At 36.9% G+C, this 23,590-nt stretch overlaps 1 protein-coding gene across 2 annotated transcripts in view; it reads left to right on the top strand.

Moving 5' to 3' along the window:
• LOC124168459 (cytoplasmic protein NCK1) overlaps positions 1–23,176 on the top strand; it is a 47,562-nt gene extending 24,386 nt beyond the window's left edge. For both annotated transcript variants that reach the window (XM_046546719.1, XM_046546718.1), the window contains 3 exons: positions 1,652–2,041; positions 9,614–9,913; positions 11,955–23,176. In XM_046546719.1, the coding sequence (XP_046402675.1) occupies positions 1,652–2,041; positions 9,614–9,913; positions 11,955–12,272 (1,008 nt within the window). In that variant the 3' untranslated portion in view covers positions 12,273–23,176. The remainder of the gene's footprint in view (positions 1–1,651; positions 2,042–9,613; positions 9,914–11,954) is intronic.
• Positions 23,177–23,590: the final 414 nt, after the last annotated feature.

Here is a 23,590-nt window from a genome sequence, read left to right on the forward strand (position 1 = left end):
TTTCCATACCACATTTCTTGATTTTCCTGCGATAATCGTTTATTGTGGCAACATATTGATGAATACTCATCTCCTTAGTCTTTTGTGTGTTCCACATAGCTCGATTGAAGCTGCATAGCTCAGAGCGGCCGTAACTCGTGCACATGGTCTCCAACGCTTCCCACGCTGCCTTAGCATTATCGCAGGCGTCCACATGCTCCAGAAAAGTCTTCTGAACGTTACAATAGATGAGTCCCAGACATGTGTTGTCCAGCCTTTTCCTCCGTTTCACCTCATAATCCGGCGGATCTGCCGCGACTAACACACCGTTCTCTTCTATCGTCCACTCTTCAAAACCTTTGATAGCTTCAATGCATTGAGCTTTTAAGAATAACCCCTTCATTCCTAGTGTCCACTCGTAATAGTTCGGCCCTTCAAGTTTATCAGCCACAGGTAACTGCCCCTGGGCTGACTCGCTATCCATCATTTGATTTTGCCGCCGTCCGGACATCGTTCCTCTCTTTTTCTTTTTACGAGTTCGACGAGTTATTCCAAGCCAGACTCTGGTTGATTTGTACTCGAAGTTTATCACCGTTTGCTCAAACGATAGTCTTCTTCACCAACACGTTTAATTCTCCGCACTTATGCCTGCTGGGTCCATAACCTGATAAAAAATATTTGTTTCGGTAACCAGTGGACGAAATCTTCGTGCCACTATGAAAGCTTCGACAGTTAGTCCGGAGAAAAAACAGGATCAACTATCTACTTCAAGTTTTATTCTTCAACCCGTTTTAAAGAGTCACAACAAAGTAACACAACAAACCCTTGACTACAAAAAAGTACATAGATACTTTTTTCTATTGATAAAAAATGGTATTGTCCGCGAATATACGAAATATACATTTCATGGAAATCTTAACATATTTCATACAGGCATTACGTACATATTTCAGGCATTTAGATTTTTAAATGACGATATCTCTTTTTTTCGATTAAATGAAAAGTGAAAATTTTCAAGCGTGCGAAAACGTGACGGCCAAGTATGAATGCTGGGAAAACCCTGTGTGACGTCGTTCTGGTTCCCACTGCCGCCAAATGAGGTGACCTTGGGGCGAGGCTTTGAGTGCTAATGCGACGCATGATGCTAGCAGGTAGCACTTGGCTTAAATAAGGATTATTAATACATTATTTAGTGAAGGAAACTTACTGACAATAGGCAATTTTAATAGGTGATTATTAAGAGATGTTTCCCTGAGCTCTGTTCCTCAGGCATGCATTGGTAATCTCAGACGATGTAAAACTCCTATCCACTTGTATAGAAACTAGATTCCTGTGACGTCACGTGGAGTGACATCGCATGGGCGCCAATGTGGCCTTTTTCTAATGCAGTTAAAATTTACCAATAACATTCGTCTAAATTGGGATTTCTAAAACCAAATGATTTGTATATTATGAATACACTAATGGTGGGTAACGAATCGCAATCAATGCCTTTCGTTTACTTTGATGAAGGAAACTACCCTATTTAGCTAAGTTTCAGGGAAGAGTGCCAGTGGCTGGAATGTAAGATGTGGAACTTGTTAGGCCTCAACATGCATTATGATTTATTTTCAAATCTGCTATTTACATATGGTATGAACAGATTTTTAATCACTTTCTTCTTCTGTATTAGGCTCAACAGCCCGATGAACTGTCATTGGTCAAAGGGACACGGATCCTTATTCTCGAGAAGAGCAATGACGGGTGGTGGCGGGGGCAATATGGCAATGCCCCAGGTGGCTGGTTCCCTAGCAACTACACTCAGGAGGAGGTGGGGTTTGGAGGGGGCCACGGTCCCTGTCCGCCCCCAGGAATGCCTTCGGACGAAGATGGTGGCTATGGTGCTGACACTATTCATACGTATGCAATGGCAGAAAACGTGCTGGACATAATGGTTGCTCTTTACACATTTCGATCACAAAATGAACAAGAGCTGAGTTTTGAGAAGGGAGATCGCTTGGAAATATTAGATCGGCCACCATCTGATCCGGAATGGTACAGGGCACGAAATGGACAGGGTCAGGTAAGTCATTAATTTACGATTGTATATTTTATTTATAAATGTGAATGGCCCGGAATCCCTTTTGCTGTTTCCCATAGTAAAGGAATTCCTAATCACTTGATGTGTCACACAATCTTTTTCACCTTGGCTATGGTAGGCAAGAGGCATTATCCCAGCATTTTTCATCAGTCTTTATGAATACATTTCATTCTGATTTTAATAGGCATAGTTATTATGTACCAAGCTGGCATGGTGTGACTAGATAATGTTAACTTGCCTTAATTTATTTAACTGGCTTCATTACTATTTCAAGTTGGAATTTTTACTTCAGCCTATGTTTTCAAGAGACGACAAGTGTCATTTCTGAGATGTTGACTTATATGTTGAGATGGGTTGGATAGTATTGTAGTAGGTTGGTTGGCATGGGGCTGGTGTTTTCAAATCACTTCTGTTGGTTAATGTTAGAGTGGGTTTGTCACTCTGAAGAGAAAAAGTGTTATCTTGGAAGTGTCGGTAAAATTGCATATAATTGCAGAAGAAAATGATTTTTAAGTTAAACATACTGGGTGGTAACTTGGATCCTTCTCATAGTGAAGCTAGAATGACTCCTATTTTAGACTTACCCTGGGTAATGCCATATTGGGTCCGAATCCATGGAACTTCATAACAACATTTTTTTCAATGTTGTGGCAGCGTCTCAGATTCATATTTTCATAATTTTTAATATTTTTTATTTTAACTTCTGTTAACCATGGCCCTATGCCCCTTGGTTGGACCATGACTTAACTTTTTAATAACAAAAACTTGGTTATAATATCATTCTTATTAACGATCCTACTATATTTACGGCACCTAGCAGTTTAAACTTTCTGCATGTAGTTTAAAGCCTCAAAATAGCCATACAGTGAAACCTCGATATAACGACACCCCACGGTGCACTAATAAACACTCGCTATAGCGAATTGTCGCTTTACCGGAGGTGGAGCAAATAATAGCCAATATACCTGTTGCGAACAGATATACAGGAACAGGAGTGGTGCGGCGACAGATAAACATCTATCCGATAAACGTAAGCATAAATCCAGACGAAAGGCGATGTTTTTTTGCATCACTAAATTTCCTTACTCAAATAACGACTAACTATTCAAACAATTTATAAGCGCCGCACTGAATAAAAATCATGCAAATCATTGTTTCGTCAATCATTATATTTATCGAAGGACAGTTTACCACATAAATTTGAGACTGAGCACTCCATTAACTTCATTTCTAACAGATCGCTAGCAATTACAGAGGTTAAGGAGTCTTGATGAAAGTCTTCCGGTGGTGAAACTCTCGCTATGGCGAGAGCCAACACCGAAAGGGTCTCGTAAAAACGAATTTTTTAACACGCTTATTATAGGGTCAATTGACGGTGCATCGGCTATCTCTCGTAATAGCGGGGGTGTCGCTATAGCCCGTACTCGCTTTAACGAGGTTCCACTGTAGTATGTTGCAATGATCCTTCCATTAGGGTCATTCCATGTCAGTTCTTCCAGGCATGGCACCCACTGACTCAGATTTTGATGAAACTTGGCAAATTTTGTCCTTCCATGTAGGAATGAAACAGTAAAATATTTCTTGGCTATAACTACTATTTTTTTTCATGGCCATTTAAAGTTTGGGTGAAACTGCAGTTTTTCAATGAATCCAGTCTCCAGAGGCACTTGTACCTCCAGAGGGAAATAATTTGACTCAACCATAATTTTCATCCAATTTTAATGAAAATTTTCAGGATTACTATAGAAGTTATGAGGATTCCAAATACTAATTGAAAAATATCCTAGGGGATATTGAAAATTCTCTAAATTCTAATTTTGCGTCAAAAACATGGATCTATAAAACATCAAATTTTGAGATGAAGCAAAATGTGAATCAAGCTAAATTTTTTTCTAATATTTGTTAAGGTATGACCCACCACTTGTAGAAAAAAATTCATGGCTCTTCGCTTGCTTTGTTGTAAAAAAAAATTTTCATGTAAAAAAATCCCTTTTCACGACTCTGGTTGTCATTGTTGGGTCTTCCTTCAAGTGTGATGAAATGCTTGTGTTAGCTGTTTTCTAATTAATTAATAATTACTTAAAAATATTAATTAATATTTTGGCTGTAACAACCAGGTCCAAATCCTGATCACGGTAGTGTGTATACACTGAATGAGAATGTATAAGGTGCTTTTATCCTCTCAATGGACCTATATAAACTTTATGCCTTGAGCCAAAAATGGCAACTAGAACTCAATCTCAGCAAGTCTCTCTTGCACAAGACATCTTAACTATCCCATGAATATGTTGTTTATGGAGTTAAAAGGAAGGCTTTGGATGAAGTCAATATCTGAAAGTTGAGAAAACTTCATAGCTATTGTGGGAAAAGCATGAAAGAAATAGTTGTGATGGGGCTGTGAAGAAGATAGTTTGTTCAAGTTTGTTATGAGAAGGTTCTTGGAGGAAAAAGTGAAAGGGAAGTGCTTCTCACTCTCATCAGGCCGCACATTGAATATGTGGCGAGCATATAGGATCTGGTGCTGACAGATTTAATCTGTGAATTAGATAAATCAAAAAGGAATGCAGTGAAATTTGTCAAAAACTGCTTAAAGCAAATAGAGAGCATTTCTAGGTGCTGTAAATATAGTAGAGCATTTCTTTCTTTTATCAGTGTAAACTGCCATTCTCTCTCCAAGGTTATGTGCTAGTCATTTTCTTGAGAAATTGAGAGAAGATATCTTTCAGAGTGTTACAGAGAAAACCATTTTTGACCTACACTATATTTGCATGTCTGACAGAAGTTGTCATTTTATCAGTAGCTTTTTCTGCTTATTCTATGCTTCAGTCTATGTCCATTTTGATATTGTCCACCAGTAAAACTCTTAATTAGGTATCATTTTTAAGTTCAATTTTCTACCACTATTTTATAGAACCCTAACAACTGGTGGATTCAAACAAATCTCAAATTCATGGATTCAATAATATTTGCCTGATCCTCGAATCGGTATCCCACCCCTTACATTAATTTCCTGTCCCACTTTTCCTGTTTTTAAATGAGAGGAATTACCGTATAATCGTGTGTAAGAGGAGCACACGTGTAAGAGGCGCACCCCTATTTTGAGCATCGAAGCTATAAAGAAAAAAAAAATTTGCAGGGGAACAATGTAAACGTGTTTCATCCCTACCCCATCTCGCCAACTGGGGGGTGTTTCAGAGTCTCGTAGGATTGGCGGCGTCGGAAACAGATTCATTCCGAGTCGATCGGGAACCTATCCTACGCTCGTCTTCCGTGCGTTTCACACATACTATCGGAAAGCGTTCCGCTTTTGGTATGACGTCAACAGTCATCCTCTTCCGGGAAACGAGAAAACGTCACAATTTTCAAGTGACAAGTGAGCAGCGAAAATAACCTCCCACAAGATTTGATACTTGACAAGGGAGGCGAAAGGTATATTCGGGCATAAATAAGTGCTAATTGATACATTGTCACATAATTGACGTTGTTGCCGGGTAAAATTATTTTAGAATTGTTCGTCTGTAGTTTTTTTATCGTAATACGCTGTCTTTTTGAGCAAATTACGGGAGTGAAGGAAATTTTGAACGAGTTTGTTCTTTTCATTCTCGTGAGCGTATAGTTGATTGTTCTTAAGAACTAACCTACTGGTAGTCGCGATATCCATCATTTTTTCCAACAACATATGGTTTACTTACTCTATTGTTTAACCAAATTGTCATATTTTCATTCAGTATCTCAATTAAATATGAATATTGACCATCATAAATGATGTTATGGCCTTCATGATATGCCGTAAACGTCTTAAAATTTTTCCGTGAAAGTGAAGGTATGCTGGAAGGAAATACAGCGATTAAAATAGGTTGAATAGTGTCCATTATTAGTAATGGCTTGAGTTAAGTACGTTAAAATAACGCGAAATAATTTGGTTAGTTTGTTATCTGTTTTGCACGTTCTCGGTTATTTCTATAACACCATTTTATTTGGTACGAAAATGACAAATTGTTGCTATCGATGCACCTTTAAATACATCTTCTAAATTATATTTCAGTGAGCGATAATTCTACAAAGAAAAAAATAGTCGCTGCAAAAGGGAATCGAACTCATAGCCTTTACCTCGCTGGATACTGCCTTAACCCGCTGCGCCACCGTCACTTGTTTAAATAAGGCTGAAATTTGTAACCTATAAATAAAAGGATGGTATGAGGGAGCTTCGGTATAGTTGATACCGTGGCTATTCCCGTTATGCTTGAACTAATATTTCACATTAAAATGAATATTTAGAATGTATACCTTGGAATCAACTGAATTAGGTACATACCCACGTCTAATTTCGATGTAACTACGATGCCAAGTCACACACACAATCATTTCAAACTAGACAAATTGTTATACTTCCAAACCCACGGATACGTACATTCAATGCGTTATGCTACCTGCAAATTTGTAAGTCATTACGCCATGCATTACAACTTGTTTCACGTTCTTTTTGCCAAATTACTCGTCCAAATAACAACGCAAACGAACTTGTACCGTCAATGATACAGTCTGCCTATTTATCGCCTAATTTACACAAGAATTAAAGTCACTTACACTTATATTACTCTATCAGAATATCCACATATCAGCACTCATGAAATAATGTTGTATGATTTTATTATAGCCAAATACTTAATAAAAAACAGCATTATAACATATCTCCACTCGCAACCGGAATGAGTTTCCGTCACCTCTAGCCCACTCGACTTCTATCCGATAGGAAAGCCGGCCTTGAGTCGATAGGAAGCCAGTCTGAAACGCACGGATTGCCTGGCCGATAGTAAGTGACGTAGAATCCGCGTCAAGTCTCCCGATCCGCTCGGAAAGAGAGACTCTGAAACACCCCCTGACCTTTTTCGGTCCCAGTTTCAATTCTCCTAGTTTCTGGAGGTCAAATGCTGGGTGAGTCACCTACTGAGCTCGAAGATATCTAGATATCTTTCAGCAATTGTATGACACGCACGAGGTTCTAAAAAGAATGAGACCTAACGCAACGTATATCTGACAGCATTTAAGTTTTTTAAGCTCTAATTGATTGACACAAAGATTTATAGTTAAAACAAGGCTACTAATATTCAACATAGTCCAAACAGCACAATTTCGGAAGAAACAAGCGTAGCATAAGCGCATTCAAACAAGACGAGACGGACTGGAAACTTCAGACAACTCAAACTGCGTATATCACATTGCTGCGCCTTCGCCCCTTCGCTTTGAAGGCAACGACGTCACAAGCAAGATCGGACGTGTTCTTCCCTTGCTCCTTAGCTCATAGCCTCGTAGCTTCAACTACGGAGGGAAGGGAGCGCGCTCCTTCCCCTCGACCACTCCTTCAGCGCTCTTCACGTAAAATCATTTCGGATTTCTTCTTTCCACCATTTAGTCCAACAATGAACACACACTTTTGAATTTTTTAAACCGAAGGTTTTGACACCAATATAATTTTCAGTTGCAAAAATCCTCATATTAACGTCTGAAGATGATTTTTGAAAAATCAGGTCCTCATCGTAATGGATATTGCTCGGCAAGACAAATGTTGACAATTAACCTTCTGTCCTTCAAAACTACGCGTTTCTCTACTTTTGATAAGCGATTACTATATGCAGTATAAATGCTGCGGGATGCCCACTTGTGGCAGTAAATTTAGCGCGCCCTCCAGAGCGAAAGACCCCGCGCGATCTTTTCCATGTTCACCTCTGGGGTACCGACGTGACGGCGCGATGCTTACAAGAAAAGCAAACAGAAGCATTTTTAAAATACGTCACTAAGGGAGAAACTCCCCTGCCTGCCGCTTGTTTTTGACCCAGGGTTTCAGATGACTGACTCACGCTAAAAACCAAGGCCACTCAGTTCCCCTTGGACTTGCGACCGGTGAAGGGGAGGGGGAAGATAAGAAGTTTGTGTAAGAGGCGCACTCCCATTTTCGGCTGCAATTTCTGGGGAAAAAGTTGTGCCTCTTACACGCACTTATACGGTATAATGCAAATATATGTAATTTATTCCAATTCTTTGTCCATGATTTTTTTCTGTTGGTTGTAGTTTGAAGGTAATACGTGATTCACTAACGGTCATCAGTTTTGCAATACTCTTGCGGTCATACAGGCTGTCCCCGGCTTTCTCACACAATGCGTTCTTGAAAATGTGTACGAAAGCCAAATGTACTAATGTCGAACCATTGAGGTCCATTCTAATTAGGGGCTACGTTCCAAATGAGGGAGATATATGCACCAAAACCTTATTTTCTGCACAGATTTTATTTTAATTAACTAATGTTTAATGATAAATTAATAAAATTCCTCAAATTACATAATGTCTTTCGAAATTATGCAGAAAATGTAAATAAAAGTTAAAAAAAACAAGAATTTTGTTGTGGATACCAAGTGAAACTTCCTCTTGGTGTTTTAGTTGACATTCCACTTATAATGTCCATTATAAATAAAAAGACTTATCAAGAAGCATGACAAAATGCAATTGTTGAACCCTCACTCTTGATACCTTTAAATTTTTACACGTCGTTTTCCTTGGCTGGTGACATCTCGTCACAGCGAACTCCAGGATCGCATGTTATTCAGAAAAGACAAAAGACATGCAGAATTCGGATATTTTGTACAATATCATTGCTGAAGGTTTAAAATGTCATGCATGAATTAAACCGCACTCAAACGAAAAAACACTGTTAGAAAGAAGCACTTTTATTTATTAATTTTATTGAAAGCTGTGCGATGGTGTCAAGTGAACATTTTTGAAAAATTTCTCCAATTTAGGCTGAACTACAGCTTTCTTCTTCTCTTGATAAAGGAGCCTTTAGCAATCAGTGTCTCTCTAAATAAAATCATATTGATTAAAGTCAACGCTGCCATCGTATACGTTCATTTTGTCTGCTTGTGCTGCCATATGAAACAGTTGAATGTTGGGATACGCAGTAAACATCGGGGGAATTTTAAAAAATTACAGACAAACGTTCAGAAGTCCGAATTTGGCATAAGAAAGTCAAGTAAAAGGTGTCAATTTGGAATGTATGTAAGCGTGAATTGTACCAAAGTCGAGGACCACCTTTACTTAGTTACACTTTCTACTGAGTAACATTTTCAAATGTATTCCTCAGAAGGAAAATATCCATGTAATACAACAATTTGGCTTAAACTTACTGCAGCATGGAATTCATGTTACGAGCATCAGGCCCAAAGTGCAAATCTCCATGCTGCACCAATCTCCATAGCATTGGCTAACTCCGAAGGCACAATTTTGGTCACATATGAATTTTTCAGTTGTGCATGAGTGTTCGTATCTCTGAAAGTCCGCATGTGGAATGTTCATCAGTTGAGGACTGTAGTTATGTCCTTATGCTAAGAGTTAGGGGAGGAAGTGAGGTCATTGAATATGCTGGTGTTGTTCTTTAAATTGACCGTTTGTGGTGGTGCCTAGGGAAAACTAGGTGGCTGCAAACTGACACCTTTGCATACACTGGGGTTCAATAATAAAAGTCAAATTTTCAGGTGATAAAACCTGTGGTTTCTTTTTCAGATTGGACTTGTTCCTCGGAATTACCTTCAGGAGCTCAGCGAGTATCTTACAGAACCATACCGAGGAGGTGGTGGTTCGAATACCGTTGGAAATGGCAGTGGAGGGCACCAGGGTGATCCTGGATTGAGTGCACCAAGGCGACACCCTCCTCCTCCCTCAATCTCTTCTTGTGCTGTTGACCGACCTCACCTCGTAGGGAAAGCTTGGTATTATGGGGCTGTGACCAGGGCCAGGTGTGATCAACTTTTGAATGAGCATGGCCAAGATGGTGACTTCCTCATAAGAGATAGTGAAACCAATGTAAGTAAACATTTTCATATACATTGATACCTCGATCTATCGCTCCATCATTGATTGTTTTCCTGCATTCATAGATTGCCGTTCCTGGTCCCAAATAAAGTTCCATAAAGACAGTGTAATTTTTTCCCGCATCTATCGTTCCCGGAAGTATCGTTTCCCCACATTGATCGTTTGAGGTTTGCGGTCCCGACGTGTAATTTTTCTGCATCCATCATTTGACGAAAATGAGACAAAATATATACAGTGTGTCATTTATGGCTAACAATGACAGGCACATAGTTTGAATCTTCCCAGGTGAACCTTGATAAGAGTGAACCTGGGTGCCATAGTGACACACAAACATTTGCGCATTTCCCAAAATCCGCTATCCCCCTCCATTCAGCACTGGCCCCCCCCATCTGATGCTTTCCTCTGCTCTGAAATCAAACTTACGAAGGCCGTAAATCATTAGCTTCGAAAGAAAAATATCAAGTTAACACATGATCAATGGAAACGTGTTTCACGCCTTCCCATTTCTCGCCCATTGGCCTTTATCAACCGACTTCAAAGTTCATCGTTTGTGGAAGTCAACTTCTTCATGAGTCACCTATTAGTGCAAAAGGTATCTAACCATGACTTTCGGCTATTGGTATCATACTTTTATTATATTGATACATTTTTAATGTGCACGTAATTCAAAAAAAAGAATTAGACCCAAAAACGACATTTCTGTCATTATTAAAACATTTTAAGCAAGGAAATAGTTGGAAAAATGTGATGGAGACTTAGCTTTCTGGCAAAACTATATCCTCACAGCTAAGCTTCTTGGCAGTTGATGCAGCATTTGTTCCGAAAACAGCATATCAGGTTACAATTTTCGAGTTATACTATAAGGCTCACTTGTCAGAGTTACTGATGAAGGGATATCTTCTCAGGATATTTTGTTTCTCCGTACTAGCGATCCAAATTCATCTGCTCATTAAGCGCTACGCTACTTATTAATGAGTGGGTAAGTTGCCTTCTCATTAGGACAAAAAATTTCATCGCACAGTCATTTGGTCATGCTTCACACTCAGCAGTATGCTCTGCGTACGCCGTACGCAATAGCATCAGTTCCGAACTTCACCTCGTATGAGTGGTTCCGTACTTTCCAAAGTGGATTGACTTCAAACCAGAGATTGTTTTCCGTGTGGGTTTAATGAAGTCAGGTTTCATTTTTATTAGTTATAATTTTATTTGTGTTTGTACCATGCTCTTCCGCAGAAACTAGTGAGAAATTTAAAAGACAGACTGAAATTAATTAATAAATAATGAATCCTGGCTAGAAGCATGTGAATAGTGCAAAATGCCTCCGGTTGTCCACTAGCACATGATGGTAGGGGTGGGGGTAGAACGAGCTACCATGAGAATCAAGCATGCCGCTGTCGATTAATGCATAATTGTTCACGCTTTACACGATTGCCTCAATTATATTAAAAATATACTTATTAGTAAGGATAATTTCACATAATTGGCTATTTGTGGCCTTTGTGATCCATCTCATAACCAATCACTGTGCTGGGAAAGCGGTTATTTTAGGCATAACATGCACATTGCTCTTATAGGTACTTGAAATGGCATTTGATGTATAAGAATTTTTACATAAGACAAAAATCCATGGTATGAGTGCAGACTGGGTGCAAAAATTTTTAAACGAGGTGGCATGTTCCTTTTTGGAAATATTTGAAAGAGATATTAGTCGAATCAACAATATGCCTTAAGTGTTTCAATAAAGAACTAATGTTACTGTAAACAGCTAAAATCTTGTTTGAATCCTTTAATTGCAATCATTCTTCCTCCAAATGTAAATTTATGTATCCTAAATATTTTCTTCATTATGGAGTAAGATGTGTATATTCTGGCCCTATTATACATATTCTCGATTATCCATGCTTTTCAATTTTCTGGGCATAGCCTTACATTCAATGGGTAAAAGATAGTTTACTGTATTATCAAAAACTATGCTTTCCAGTCTAGAGTTTTATCCATCCTAAAATGGTTCCTTTTCAAAATTTCCTTGCAGATTGGTGATTACTCAGTGTCATTGAAGGCACCCGGGCGCAACAAGCACTTCAGGGTACACGTGGAAGGTGCCCTGTACTGCATTGGCCAGCGGAAGTTCCACACATTGAGCCATCTTGTTGATCACTACCAGCGAGCTCCCATCTACACGAACAAACAAGGCGAGAAGCTCTACTTGGTGAGGCCGTTACCCAAGGTGGGTGGGGCAGGGGGTGGCGGGGGTCATTCTTGCGGCCCCAACTCCAACTCATCTTCTTCCGTGGCTTCCTCCACTTCGGCTGTAATCAACTCGTCCGTTCCCGCGAACGGTGCCTGCTAATGCGCATGATAGAGAATCTGGCACCCTGAGTTTTTGAGTGAGTTTCCTTGCCTAGGCCCTGAAGCTATTGTTTTTGTCCCTGGCATGAAGTGCTGAAAAAATATATATAGAAATATATTTATATACATATATATATAGTGCGTGTATTTATATATGTATGTATGTACGTATGTTTCGTATGTGTAAGTGTGGAAATATAGACACAGGGGGTCTACATACGGCCATGTGAGTCACTCCCAGACATTAGCTGCTTGGAATTGTGGCATGGGAGGGGCTGGAGAAATCGGTGCCGGGGAGTCGAGCTTCTTTGTGTTCACTCCCCAAAAGCATATTTCTTTTTGCTCCACAAGCTTCTTAGCGATTTTTATTTCCCGTCGAGGAGGTTTATTCTTGTAAGAAGCAGGAGTGGTGCGACAGAAGCTGAAGAATTGCTAGAGCTCTACTCTACTTCATTAACTTTAAAAGGTTTTGAGGAGTATGCTTAGAATTTCCTGATTTTGCTCCTCAATTTTCTGCCAAACTCCCAATCAAGTGGGTTAGTGTGATGCCATAATGCTATGCATTGATGGACTCCTGTGTGGTCACGAAGGACACTACCTATACATCTCTCAGATTTTTTGGGCATAGGTGTCCCAGCTCTTCAAGCAGTGAGCTCTTGGATGCTTGACATATCCTGAAGAATAACATGATGATTCGGAATTATACCCTTGTTGAATCATTCCCATGGAAGTAATCCTGATGTCTGCGTTTTCCATTCCTCTATCTAAATTCAATGGATATCAGTATCTCCCTCTTCAGTTTTCAAAGAGTTTATAAATGTTACTGCCAGTGTCATTGTATGGGTGCTTCTATAGTAACCAGTTTGGAACACTGTGAACTAATCCATTTCAAGTCTGTGTGGCCCTGAGAATTCCATCAGTGAGTTGGTTTATCAGAGGTATGTCATCAGGTGTAGGATATTTCTGAAACTGGTTGAGTGTGCCAGTAATCTTTACATCCCAAGCGTAACAGTTTGGTGATATCCTCCGTTATATCACCAAAACATTTGATTTGAAATGTCGTCAGCATGTATTGTTAAACCCGTGAGCAAGCTAGCCATTGGGTGCTGTTTTGAGCATTGCGACAGGATGTGATGCTTATCAAAGCATGGTGTTATTCTAAGGTTATTGAGAATGGTTGTTATTGTTGTGTCCAGTGACCTAAAGTCTGTCTGGAACTTAACTACTAATCCTTGCTAAACTTGTACACCTGCTTGCTAGTGTTGCCACGCTTGCATACCTGTTTACTCTGTAGATTTTGTATTGATTTCTACCAGCTGATGCATTTTTGCATAAAAATAATTTCCGCTCTTTGTATTTTGGTGTGGTCTCTTTGAGAACTGGAAAACAATTCGGGCACCAGGAAAATGTTAACATACTGGCCTGTGACATATGTAAAAATTATACATGTATATGCATCTAGATTCAACTCTACTCCTACATCAGAACGACAGCTCACCAAAATGTAACCAGCTTTTGCACAGTGCTTGAGACAGGTTTCTATTGAAGCACTCGTATTTCTTGTGTACCTACAAAGGAAATGTTTTTCAGGACTGAGCAAAGAATATACTGTAATCCTATCATTTAAATTGCCAATTTAAAGTGCTTTATTTGATTGTGGCGCTTCAATCTGTTGGCAACAATTAGTCTCTTCAGACAGCCATTGTATTCTCATAATTTGTGTGCATGGGTAGGTTTGTGAATGTGTGTGTGTTTGAAGAATTTCATGCCGTACGAAGTATGCTGTGGTGATCACCGGTGGATTAGGTAAATTTGAAGTCATTAGGCTTGAAAGTGATGTCCGGAATACTCATTGATGTAGTGAATATTATCATTTATTTTATACATTTTTAAGAATAACCTGAGGGCATATAAATATATTATATAAATCTATATAAATATGTATGTTATAATCTCCAGAAGTGCTGATTTTATATCCCCTCAGATATGTGAATTTTCGGAAGTAACAATGCCTATTGTTGCATTAGAAGGGCCTCAGATATCTAGTTCCTTGTGGTCCTTGAGCAGAGAAAAATCAGTGCTTTGCTGTGGTTATAGAAGATGATTTAGGAATCAATGCTTAAACCAGACATTACTACATTCTGCAGTGTTCCTAACCGAAGCTGTCTTGCACATTTTGTTCACATTAATAAGGGTTAAAAAAACTTAATGTGCTAGAATTGTAGAATATAGTTTTTGTTTTGTGATTTGACCTGCACAACCTCTTAATTCCTTGGAAATCAGAAATTATTTGACGGTACACCTTGGATATCCCTTGGTGTTCAGAAGTGATTTTGACAGTGAGAAAGCTGAAAAATTATTCCTGTTTAAGATAGTGACGGCATTGAAGATAATTGTTAAAAAAAACTACACACGTTGAGGAAAGTCAGCCAAATGGGTGATATTTGATATAGGTACTGTCTGCTATCAGCCACGCTCTTAATTTTTTTATAGGAGACAAAATTTTGTCGATTGTTTTTATCATCAATATACCAAAAGAAGTTTTCCTAATAGAAATTTTGTTCAAAACTAATTTTAAGCCATATCCTACCAGGGTGGCATTCAGAGCTTGAATGAATATTTTAAATACAATGATATATTCCTATGTTCCCTTTGTACTAATGTTGGCACTCTCTATTCCCTTCATGAGCCATGAGCCAATGCTATCAGTGATTCACCCTTGTTTGTTTTAGAATAATAATTTGGAGCCACATGTTATTCTATGGTAGCTTCCTATAATTACTCTTAATTTTCAGTGTAATACTTAAATCACAGAAAGGTATGCTATTTTTGAGCAGGTTTTTTATATTGATTTTACCCCAAAACTGAACTCTATTTCATCGTATTTTGATGTTTGCATTTAATAGGTATATAATTAATTATACAAATGAATTGAACACATTTTTATTTTTTTGTTTAAGAATGACAGCTAAATTTAAAAATGGTGTTTTATAAAGTAGCTTTCCATTTCTACTAATTTTACTGTAACTTCTAGCCGTGATTAATCCTTTGACAAGGCCTCTTTTAAAGTTGACTGCTGTCTTAAATGGGGGAAAAATTCTCCAGCTTTCTGTTGGTGCAATTCTTTCGATACATGCTATGTGAAATAAAGGACTGAGGTGCACTCTGGGCAGACCTTGTACTTCTCTACCTTGAAAAGAAATTTGTAAATAACCTGAGTAATGTGGTAATTCAGTGCATTGTATATACGTCAAGCATATTTGTATGATAATTTGTAATGACATGATACAGAGTGGATGGTTTAATGAGGGACTAGGGGATAAATCCTCACCTCATCTCTTTATTTATTTTTATTTATTCATCGTGGCTGGCAGAACATGGCTTTGATTACCTCACTGTAATCCAACTCCGGCTTAATGTAACATGGACCTAACTTGATGTCAGTTTGTGGGAGCCTACTGAAATGAATATATTTTGATTTTTTCAAATATAATACACAAAGTAGAGGTGAAAATTACAGCATTGAGTGGGTCATTTTTTATTTCATTGCTCTTACTCGCGTGCTTTTTTGGATTATTTCATACCTGGAAGAGGCAGCATTCATGAACGCTACATGAAATTATTTTGGTAAGCGCTTATTTACCATATGTATACATATTTTTATTTCCATTTTTGAGATTGCATATTTTTTGTATTTTTTTTTCCTCTACATATGTTACTCACCCTGTACATAGATGCACAGGTGATAACCCATTAATATTTCTCATATCCCCTCACTATGTGAGAAATTGAATGTTAAGAATTAAATCATCTCCAAAATAGAAATTCTGGCTATAGTATTAATTTTCAGTTATAACGTGGCCTTTTTTTATGAAGGCTTTATGATTGAGCTGTGTATATTTTATATTCAAAGAAACCTTGATCCCGAAATATCTGGTGTGTATTATATTTGGAAAACAACTGAATGAAACTCTTCTATGGATTGGAGTAGCTTTGCTTTGATCATTTACTTGCTTGAAATACCTTCTTGCATCACCATTATTTTTCTATTCTTAATCTGGTTATTTACCCTGAAAGGTTGATTTGATTGCATGCTTGTAATATATTTTATGGGTTGCCTTTGATACCTTTTGCGAACCCAATATTGATTATCCTGCTCAGCAGTGTATGCCATAGGATTAAATTATTCAATTTTTGGATGATATGGCTTTTTCAATAGTTTATGTAATACTTGAATGGTATTTATTCAAATTTGTGTGTGAATATACATTTAAAATTTTTTGTGTACATTTCTGTGTACTGTTTCTTTTGTTATTGCTCCTTCCTTTAATTTTGTGCTCTTTCCCTTGATGTGGATGGGAACAGTATTGTACACAAGATATGTATTTAATTACATTTCTTTAATCATAACTCTGCGGATATGTGGCTTTGTAATGTCAAATTTTCTTTTATACGTGTTGGCACAACTTTTGCAAAGTCAAATTTAGTTAAGCATTTTTTTCGGAAAGTAAAAAAATGAAAAATATTAGGAATTTTGAAACTTAGTTGCCTACCTCAATCCAGGATGATGTGACTATAACATTACTAGAATTCAGCAATCTGTGTTACATTTGTGAATAATAATAATGATAATATTCATTAAATGTCTCAAACTGGAGGCTGGTCAAGCATTTTCATTTCTAAGTAATTTCTACTATTACTTTCATTCTGTGTGTCTTTCAGTTGTTTGATGGCTGTCAATGGTGTTTCTACTGGTTTTCATTGATGATTACGGAGCATATATAAGTCTCGCCTTTCATTTAATTTTGCTCACTCAGAACCAGATTGTGAGATATGAGCATGTGTTCTGAGGTGGGAAATTGAAAAATACTGTTTCCTACATCTTCCTTTAAATCATAATATTTTGAAAGTTATAATTTAGCAGTTCATCATGAGATGTGAGTTTGGGAATTCACAAGTGTACCACTTGGTGCAGATATTGCTGGCAGTTGTAGTAATCTGTGAATGAAGGTCCTAAGTGAGCTGCATTTGGTGTCAATAATGGGCATTTAAATTGAGCCATCAAGTATATATTGGTATCAATTGCTAGTAATTTTTCAAGGTCATAGAAAATACTTCCAATGGTATTTGCATGTGGACAAGATAATCGGAATATTATATATTTGTCATATCACTGCCATACTTCATTCCTGCTGCTTGTGTTCTTTGATCTTTATAAAATAATGACACGTTAAGTTTCATTTCCTTTTCTAGCTTTGTAACTCAGTTTCTTCAATCACATCCTTGCCTTTGAGATATCTACATAAAAATTTACTTATATTTCTGTGCTTAATAATTTCCCAGAATTTATTTTTACGCCAATGTCTTAGGTGTCACTCAATTCTTGTCTAGAACTCTTTCCCTATCACATCATTATCTTCCCTTGAATACCTATGTTTCTCCGATCTCCTTGAAAGAAGAATTTTCTCGATTGAAATCCATAATCCAGTGTGGTCTAAAATATGTGTGAACCCCTGATTTCTGTGAGATTAGAATCTGTAAGCTTGAAGTGATAAGGGTACAAAATATAATGACCCCTTCTCATTGCCCTTTTCTGAAATGCCCTGTGAAACTACAACCTTTCCCTGAAAATATTTATTAAAGAAGTATGTGATTCCTTCACACATTCCCAAATTTCCAATGCTGGTCTGTGATATGAAATCAGGAATTTTTCATGAATAGAATATCATGTACAATTTGTATTTGCATTGCTATTTTCTCTCTTTTTGTTATTAACCCGTGACCAACTCTCATGTAATTGAAACCTTTACAATATCCATTGTCAGTGGGTTCTCTTCACTCCTTATTTGCCATTCAGTAATAGTTAACTGCTTTATGATATCATTGCTGCTTATTCTATTAGATAAACTCTTGTGCCTCTATTGTTGAGTGCAGATTAAGATGGGAAAAATCTGGTTCTATTCGATTGTGGAGTCCTACTCCACAATGTTTTCCAATTTTTTTTTGTGATTTTTCCTCCTGCATGCTCCAGTAGTATTTTATGCCTAATAGTTTTCCAAGTGCTGCTAAATTTTGTCATTTAACATACCTTTGCATTAATATTTGTTGAGAAAACTTCATTTCCGTATCTATAGACAATTTTTAGTTGCAAATTTCTGTGAAATAGGATTAATATCAGGGCTGTTGGGAAAATTCAGTAACTTGGTTATAGAGATAAAAGGGTAAATGAACACCACCATATTCTGCTTTACTGCAGAAAGATAACATAAAATTTGTAAGCTTATTTGATTCTTCTTTGAATTTGGAGTGTACTTTTTCAATCTATTCCCAATTTTCAAATATGGCCTTTGTGTGCAGCATGTAAATATTGATTCAATTTATTTTTATTCAATTTTGTTGTTGACACTTCAAATGTCTTCACCAGGTGTAATAATCTTACTTTTTGGGTTGACCCATGTTTGGACTTCATGATTTTCAATCATAACTAATAATTGGTATTCTACTATCTGATATTTTCATTTTGGAAAGGCAGCCATAATTTTTGTGCACGCTCAAGGAGGTCTTGTATTTCTCTGTAGCTGGAGAAAATCAAATCTAGTGATTAATCATGCAAAATTCCAAAGGGTTTTTTCATTATGAAACTTGTAAATAATGAAAAATAAAAACCTTCTCCTAGTTGAGGCAGGCAACAATTCTGTAGGGTTATAACAGCCATTTATTGCATTGGTGTTAATAGCTTTGTTATGTTTTGGTTAGTGTGTTTGTTGATGTGGTGTTGTTTGGCTCTTCAATTACTTCACTTCCACTGTCCTCCCATCTGGTCACCCTATTCTAGTCATCCGATTCTGCGAGTACTATTGCCAATTTATCCGTGAAAGTATGACATGATATCTCAGCACCGAAACTATTGTTTAGTTAAAAACTTCATTAAAGGTGACTTTGCAAGCTGTGTGTGCATGTCCTATAGTGCAGCCATAGATCATAAAAGCTGCTTCGGAAGGGAGAGAGGTCATTTGTACTATGATGAAGGCAAATAATTTTTTAAATTATCCTCTGGTATTGGGTGTTGTTTTTATCGTCCTATTTTTTGGTTTCTGCTCCTTATGCATAGGAAAAAAATAACCCATTATGTATTTAGTTTTTTAGTATTGTGTTTGATTGGTAAGAGTCATCAAGATGTATCTGTGGATACCTTTTAAATCACGAAAGGCTTTTGGTCAGTTTTGCGGCTGCTTTGAAAATTACAGCTTTGCATCTCTGTTAGGGCATTGACTAAATTCCCACTTCAAGTCCTGGGGCAGATTTGAAGTATAATTTGTTATTGTGGACCTTTTATAATTTTATACTTTTTACTCACCAAAAATAATTACTCCTACTTGTTCCTGATTATAAAATTTCCTGTCCTTAACCTCCAGCTTAAATTGTAGTTTCTCAAAAACTAACCTGAGTTTGTGCTCAGACTGGGAATGATTGGCTAACTAAGTGTTGTTCTACAAGGTCTTTGTCATATTTGCTTCAATAAGTGGTAACAAAAGTTATTTATATGGTTGGACCTGTTGGGTAATATTGAGTAGGTCATCAGAATTTTCACCTCTCAAGGTATGATGGCAGACTTGCTGACACTATTCCCACAATTCACTGATGTTGAATTTCTATTAACCTAGTAATCCCTCTTTAATATCCGTAGTGGTTGCCAAGTATTGTCCATCAAAGAAAAAACTTCCTTTGGCTACGTGTCTTTCAATCTCTAAGCAAATGTGAAATAGAGTTTACGTGTGGGAATATTTTGTCATTTGGCCTCATGACGGCATGCTTTCAGCATGTCATTTCAGACTTTATTGTTAAAATTAATGGTGTTTAACTAAAATTCATGTGCAATGATGTTATGTGCTCAATTTTTTTTATGTCGGTGTATTGCTCAGCAGATAGGTAATGTGCAACTTTATGGGTGCCATGTCTTTTTATGCTTGCTGGCTGTTCATAAATGAATCACTGATTAGTGGAGGACAGTGTGTGTTATAGTGTGAGAAGAGTTTGAATTTTAAAGACAGAAAGGGGGTATGAACGTCAACAAAATTCCAATGAAGAGCTCTTGATTTTGTACATGTATCGACCAATCCAATTGAACTTTGTTTAATTCTTCTTTGTTCAGAGGTATTTAAATGTAAACGTCTTACTTCTGTTACAACCGTTTTAATTTAATGGCCTCTCTGTATTTAAACATTACATATTGTTATAGCTATAATCATCATAGAGGAATTACAAATTAGGTAGAGAGAAGATTTTATCATGCATGGGCAAGTGAAGTGGATTTGTGAGTGGTGAGAAAGACAGAAAGAGGAAAGTGAAGTTTTATAATCTGTAATGAAGAAGTCAAGATGATTTATGAACAGCCATCAGTTTTCTTGGGTCTCAAACATCTTATTTCGCACTAGGGGATAATGAGAGGAGTGTCAGATTCTTCGAAAGAGTCATTGTATGATTGTTTGAAACATTTTTATGTGGTATGATTGTCATTTCATATGTTGTTTGTGCCAGTTTCATTTCATGGAAGTAGTAAATCCATCTAGGGAAGAGAGACTATATTTAACTCTCTTTTAAAACAAGGTAATACTAGACGTCCCAGTTTACATAATGTTACTTGAAGGTGGTGTTTTTCTGTCTATGACTGTTGGTTAAGTCACTGGACATTGCCTTGTGGGCAAATGCTAAATTTGCTACTCCTGAAAGATTTAAGACAGAATTTCTCTTACGAATGGCCTAATTTTGTGACTGCATTGTGGTACTGTTTGAAATTATCTAGAATCTTTATGCAGATAAAAAAACTGTTCTGAACATCTTAGGGGAACTCTCCATATTTCTAACTATTAGAGAGTTAAATTTGCATTACTTGAACGGCTACGTAACTGAAAATATTCTGACTTCAATCCTTTTGAATGTTCAATTTTATATTCAACATTTGGTGCTAAGGCTCACACTTTCCTGGCCTTGATCTCCCTTGTTGGAGTTTCTAAGTGTGTTAAACATGGGAAGTGAAACATCTTTGTATGTACTTTCCATACAGATTTGTAAGTAACCTGGGTGATTTTAACTACTAAGCATCATTTTCAATGAAAGCCCACTAGAAAATGATGCTTAGTCAATTGATCGTGGTACTCACAAATCTGCGTGGAAAATACAACGATGTTTCATTTACCATGTTTTATGTTCAGAATATCTGCCAAGTATCGCCTTAATCCATTACTTTAATTCTAATTGTGTGTCACTGTGAATCAACAATAATAGCCCCTAGCTTTACAAAAATGGTACATCAATAAAAATGATGAAATCATGCATCAGCCTGAAATTAACCCCAATGCTGTCCTTTGTGATCTAAAGGTCAATACAGTTGTACGAGAACTTCTGTTTTAAGACTTAAAAAGGAGCTTGAATTGTCAGGGATTTGGCCATGCTGTTATAGTGTCATGAATTGATCAGACTAATTCCTTACTAGTACCTATATTTTTGTTTTGTGTTTTCTTAACCACAAAGAAAATTTTATCGGTGATAATTTGTGAAAGGGTCAGACAAGGTGTTGTGCACCTTTGGCTGGAATTACCATAATCTATAGCCAATCTAGTGAGTGTATCTGATAAATCTGTATCACATTTAGGTGTGTGATGTTTTCAGAGCGTAATTGTGTTTTGATGAAAAATATATTTTCACACAAATGATATTGTTTCCATTCATATCTACATGTTCTTTGATTGCATTGAGCACAAACGTTCCATTGTTTCCAATTTTATAACATTTTGAATGGAGAATGACTTCGGTTCCAAGTTATATCTGTTCTGCAGTCAATTAATGCAATTCTCTTTTTATGAACATGTTGGTGATTCATATACTGTAGACAATGATCAACGTCATTATGATATGTAAATGATTTGCATTCTTCTAAAATAAACATTGCATGCTGACAATTGATGTTTTGTTTACATTAGCTTAGTAACCCACGGAAGTTATACAGTGAAGTTTCCCTAATTTCTTTCATCAGTGAAAGATATCATGGACCCTACTTCAAGCATATAAGCTGGCAAAGGTTCAGCACAGTTATTTTTGCTTAGAGTATTTTAGTATGCACTATAATTCCATAAATCCTCCTAAGCTTAGTGGTTTGCTCAGAGTTTAGTCTACCTAGCATAATTATAGATAACTGCGTGCCGTGCACCATGCACATTAGCTGTCCAATTATCTTTGTGAACTGTGAATGTCATGGCATTCACCATTGTGCACTTCAGTTGGTATTGGCTTAAGAGTATTTCACATAAAGATTTAAGTTGTTATTTGTTCTCTGCGGGAAGTAATTGGTTGCAATTTATTGATAGTTTTGAATTTTTATGAGTACATATCTAAATCAATCAATTAGGTCATGGCTTAAGTATTTGTTAAATTTTTTGCAGACCAATCAGGAGATGGGTTCATGGAAGCCTCACTGTATAGCCAGCTTAATTAACCTTTGATTCTGGCAGACTTATGTTTCTGTTATACTTGTGTGTATAAACTTGGCCTTCACCTGAACAGATAAGGAAGCTTAGAATCTGCTGTTGAACACCTGCTGTTGCTTGTCATAATGTATCAGCTTTATTTTCCCTAACCCATTGTATAACCTTCTTTACCTGCATATTTGTGTATCGACAATTTTAAATAGGCTTATTTTTTAGGTCCTACTGTTATGTTCTCCATGTTTAGATAATAACCTTCTTTTAACATATGGTGTGTGCTGTAGTACTGTGAAAGTTTTTATTTCAAATTTTTATTCCAAGATGTATTGTATACTCCTGCCTTATCCATTTCACCCAAGTACTTAAATATACCCAGAACCTTTTTGCTAGTCAGAAATACCTTAATAAACTTAAGTAAAATGAATACATGGGCACTTTTTCATTTTGTGTTTCAAGATTTTTTTCAATCCGGTCATGTTTTCCAAATATTTATTGTTATGACTCACATTCTTGTTGTGGCTACTCATAGGATGGTTACCATTCACTCTAGGGGCTAGTTTTAAAATTTTAAAAGCTTTCACTTAAGAGACCAGATTTTTTAAATAGAGAAAAAAATATTAAAAAATGACCTATTTAAATAAATATAGTTTAACACACTTTAGCACCAAAATTATCTCAATAACAACCACTAAAGTTAACAGAAGGTGCTGATCTAGCTTCAAGTAAATCTATATTCCAGTAAATGAACGCACAAAATCCATGTGGCACTCAATGAAGGCATTGCTTAGATTATTGCTACGTGCAATAATAGGGTGACCAACTCTCCTTTATTTTCCTG

This window comes from Ischnura elegans, chromosome 11 (genome assembly GCF_921293095.1).
Source record: "Ischnura elegans chromosome 11, ioIscEleg1.1, whole genome shotgun sequence".
NCBI lineage: Eukaryota > Metazoa > Arthropoda > Insecta > Odonata > Coenagrionidae > Ischnura > Ischnura elegans.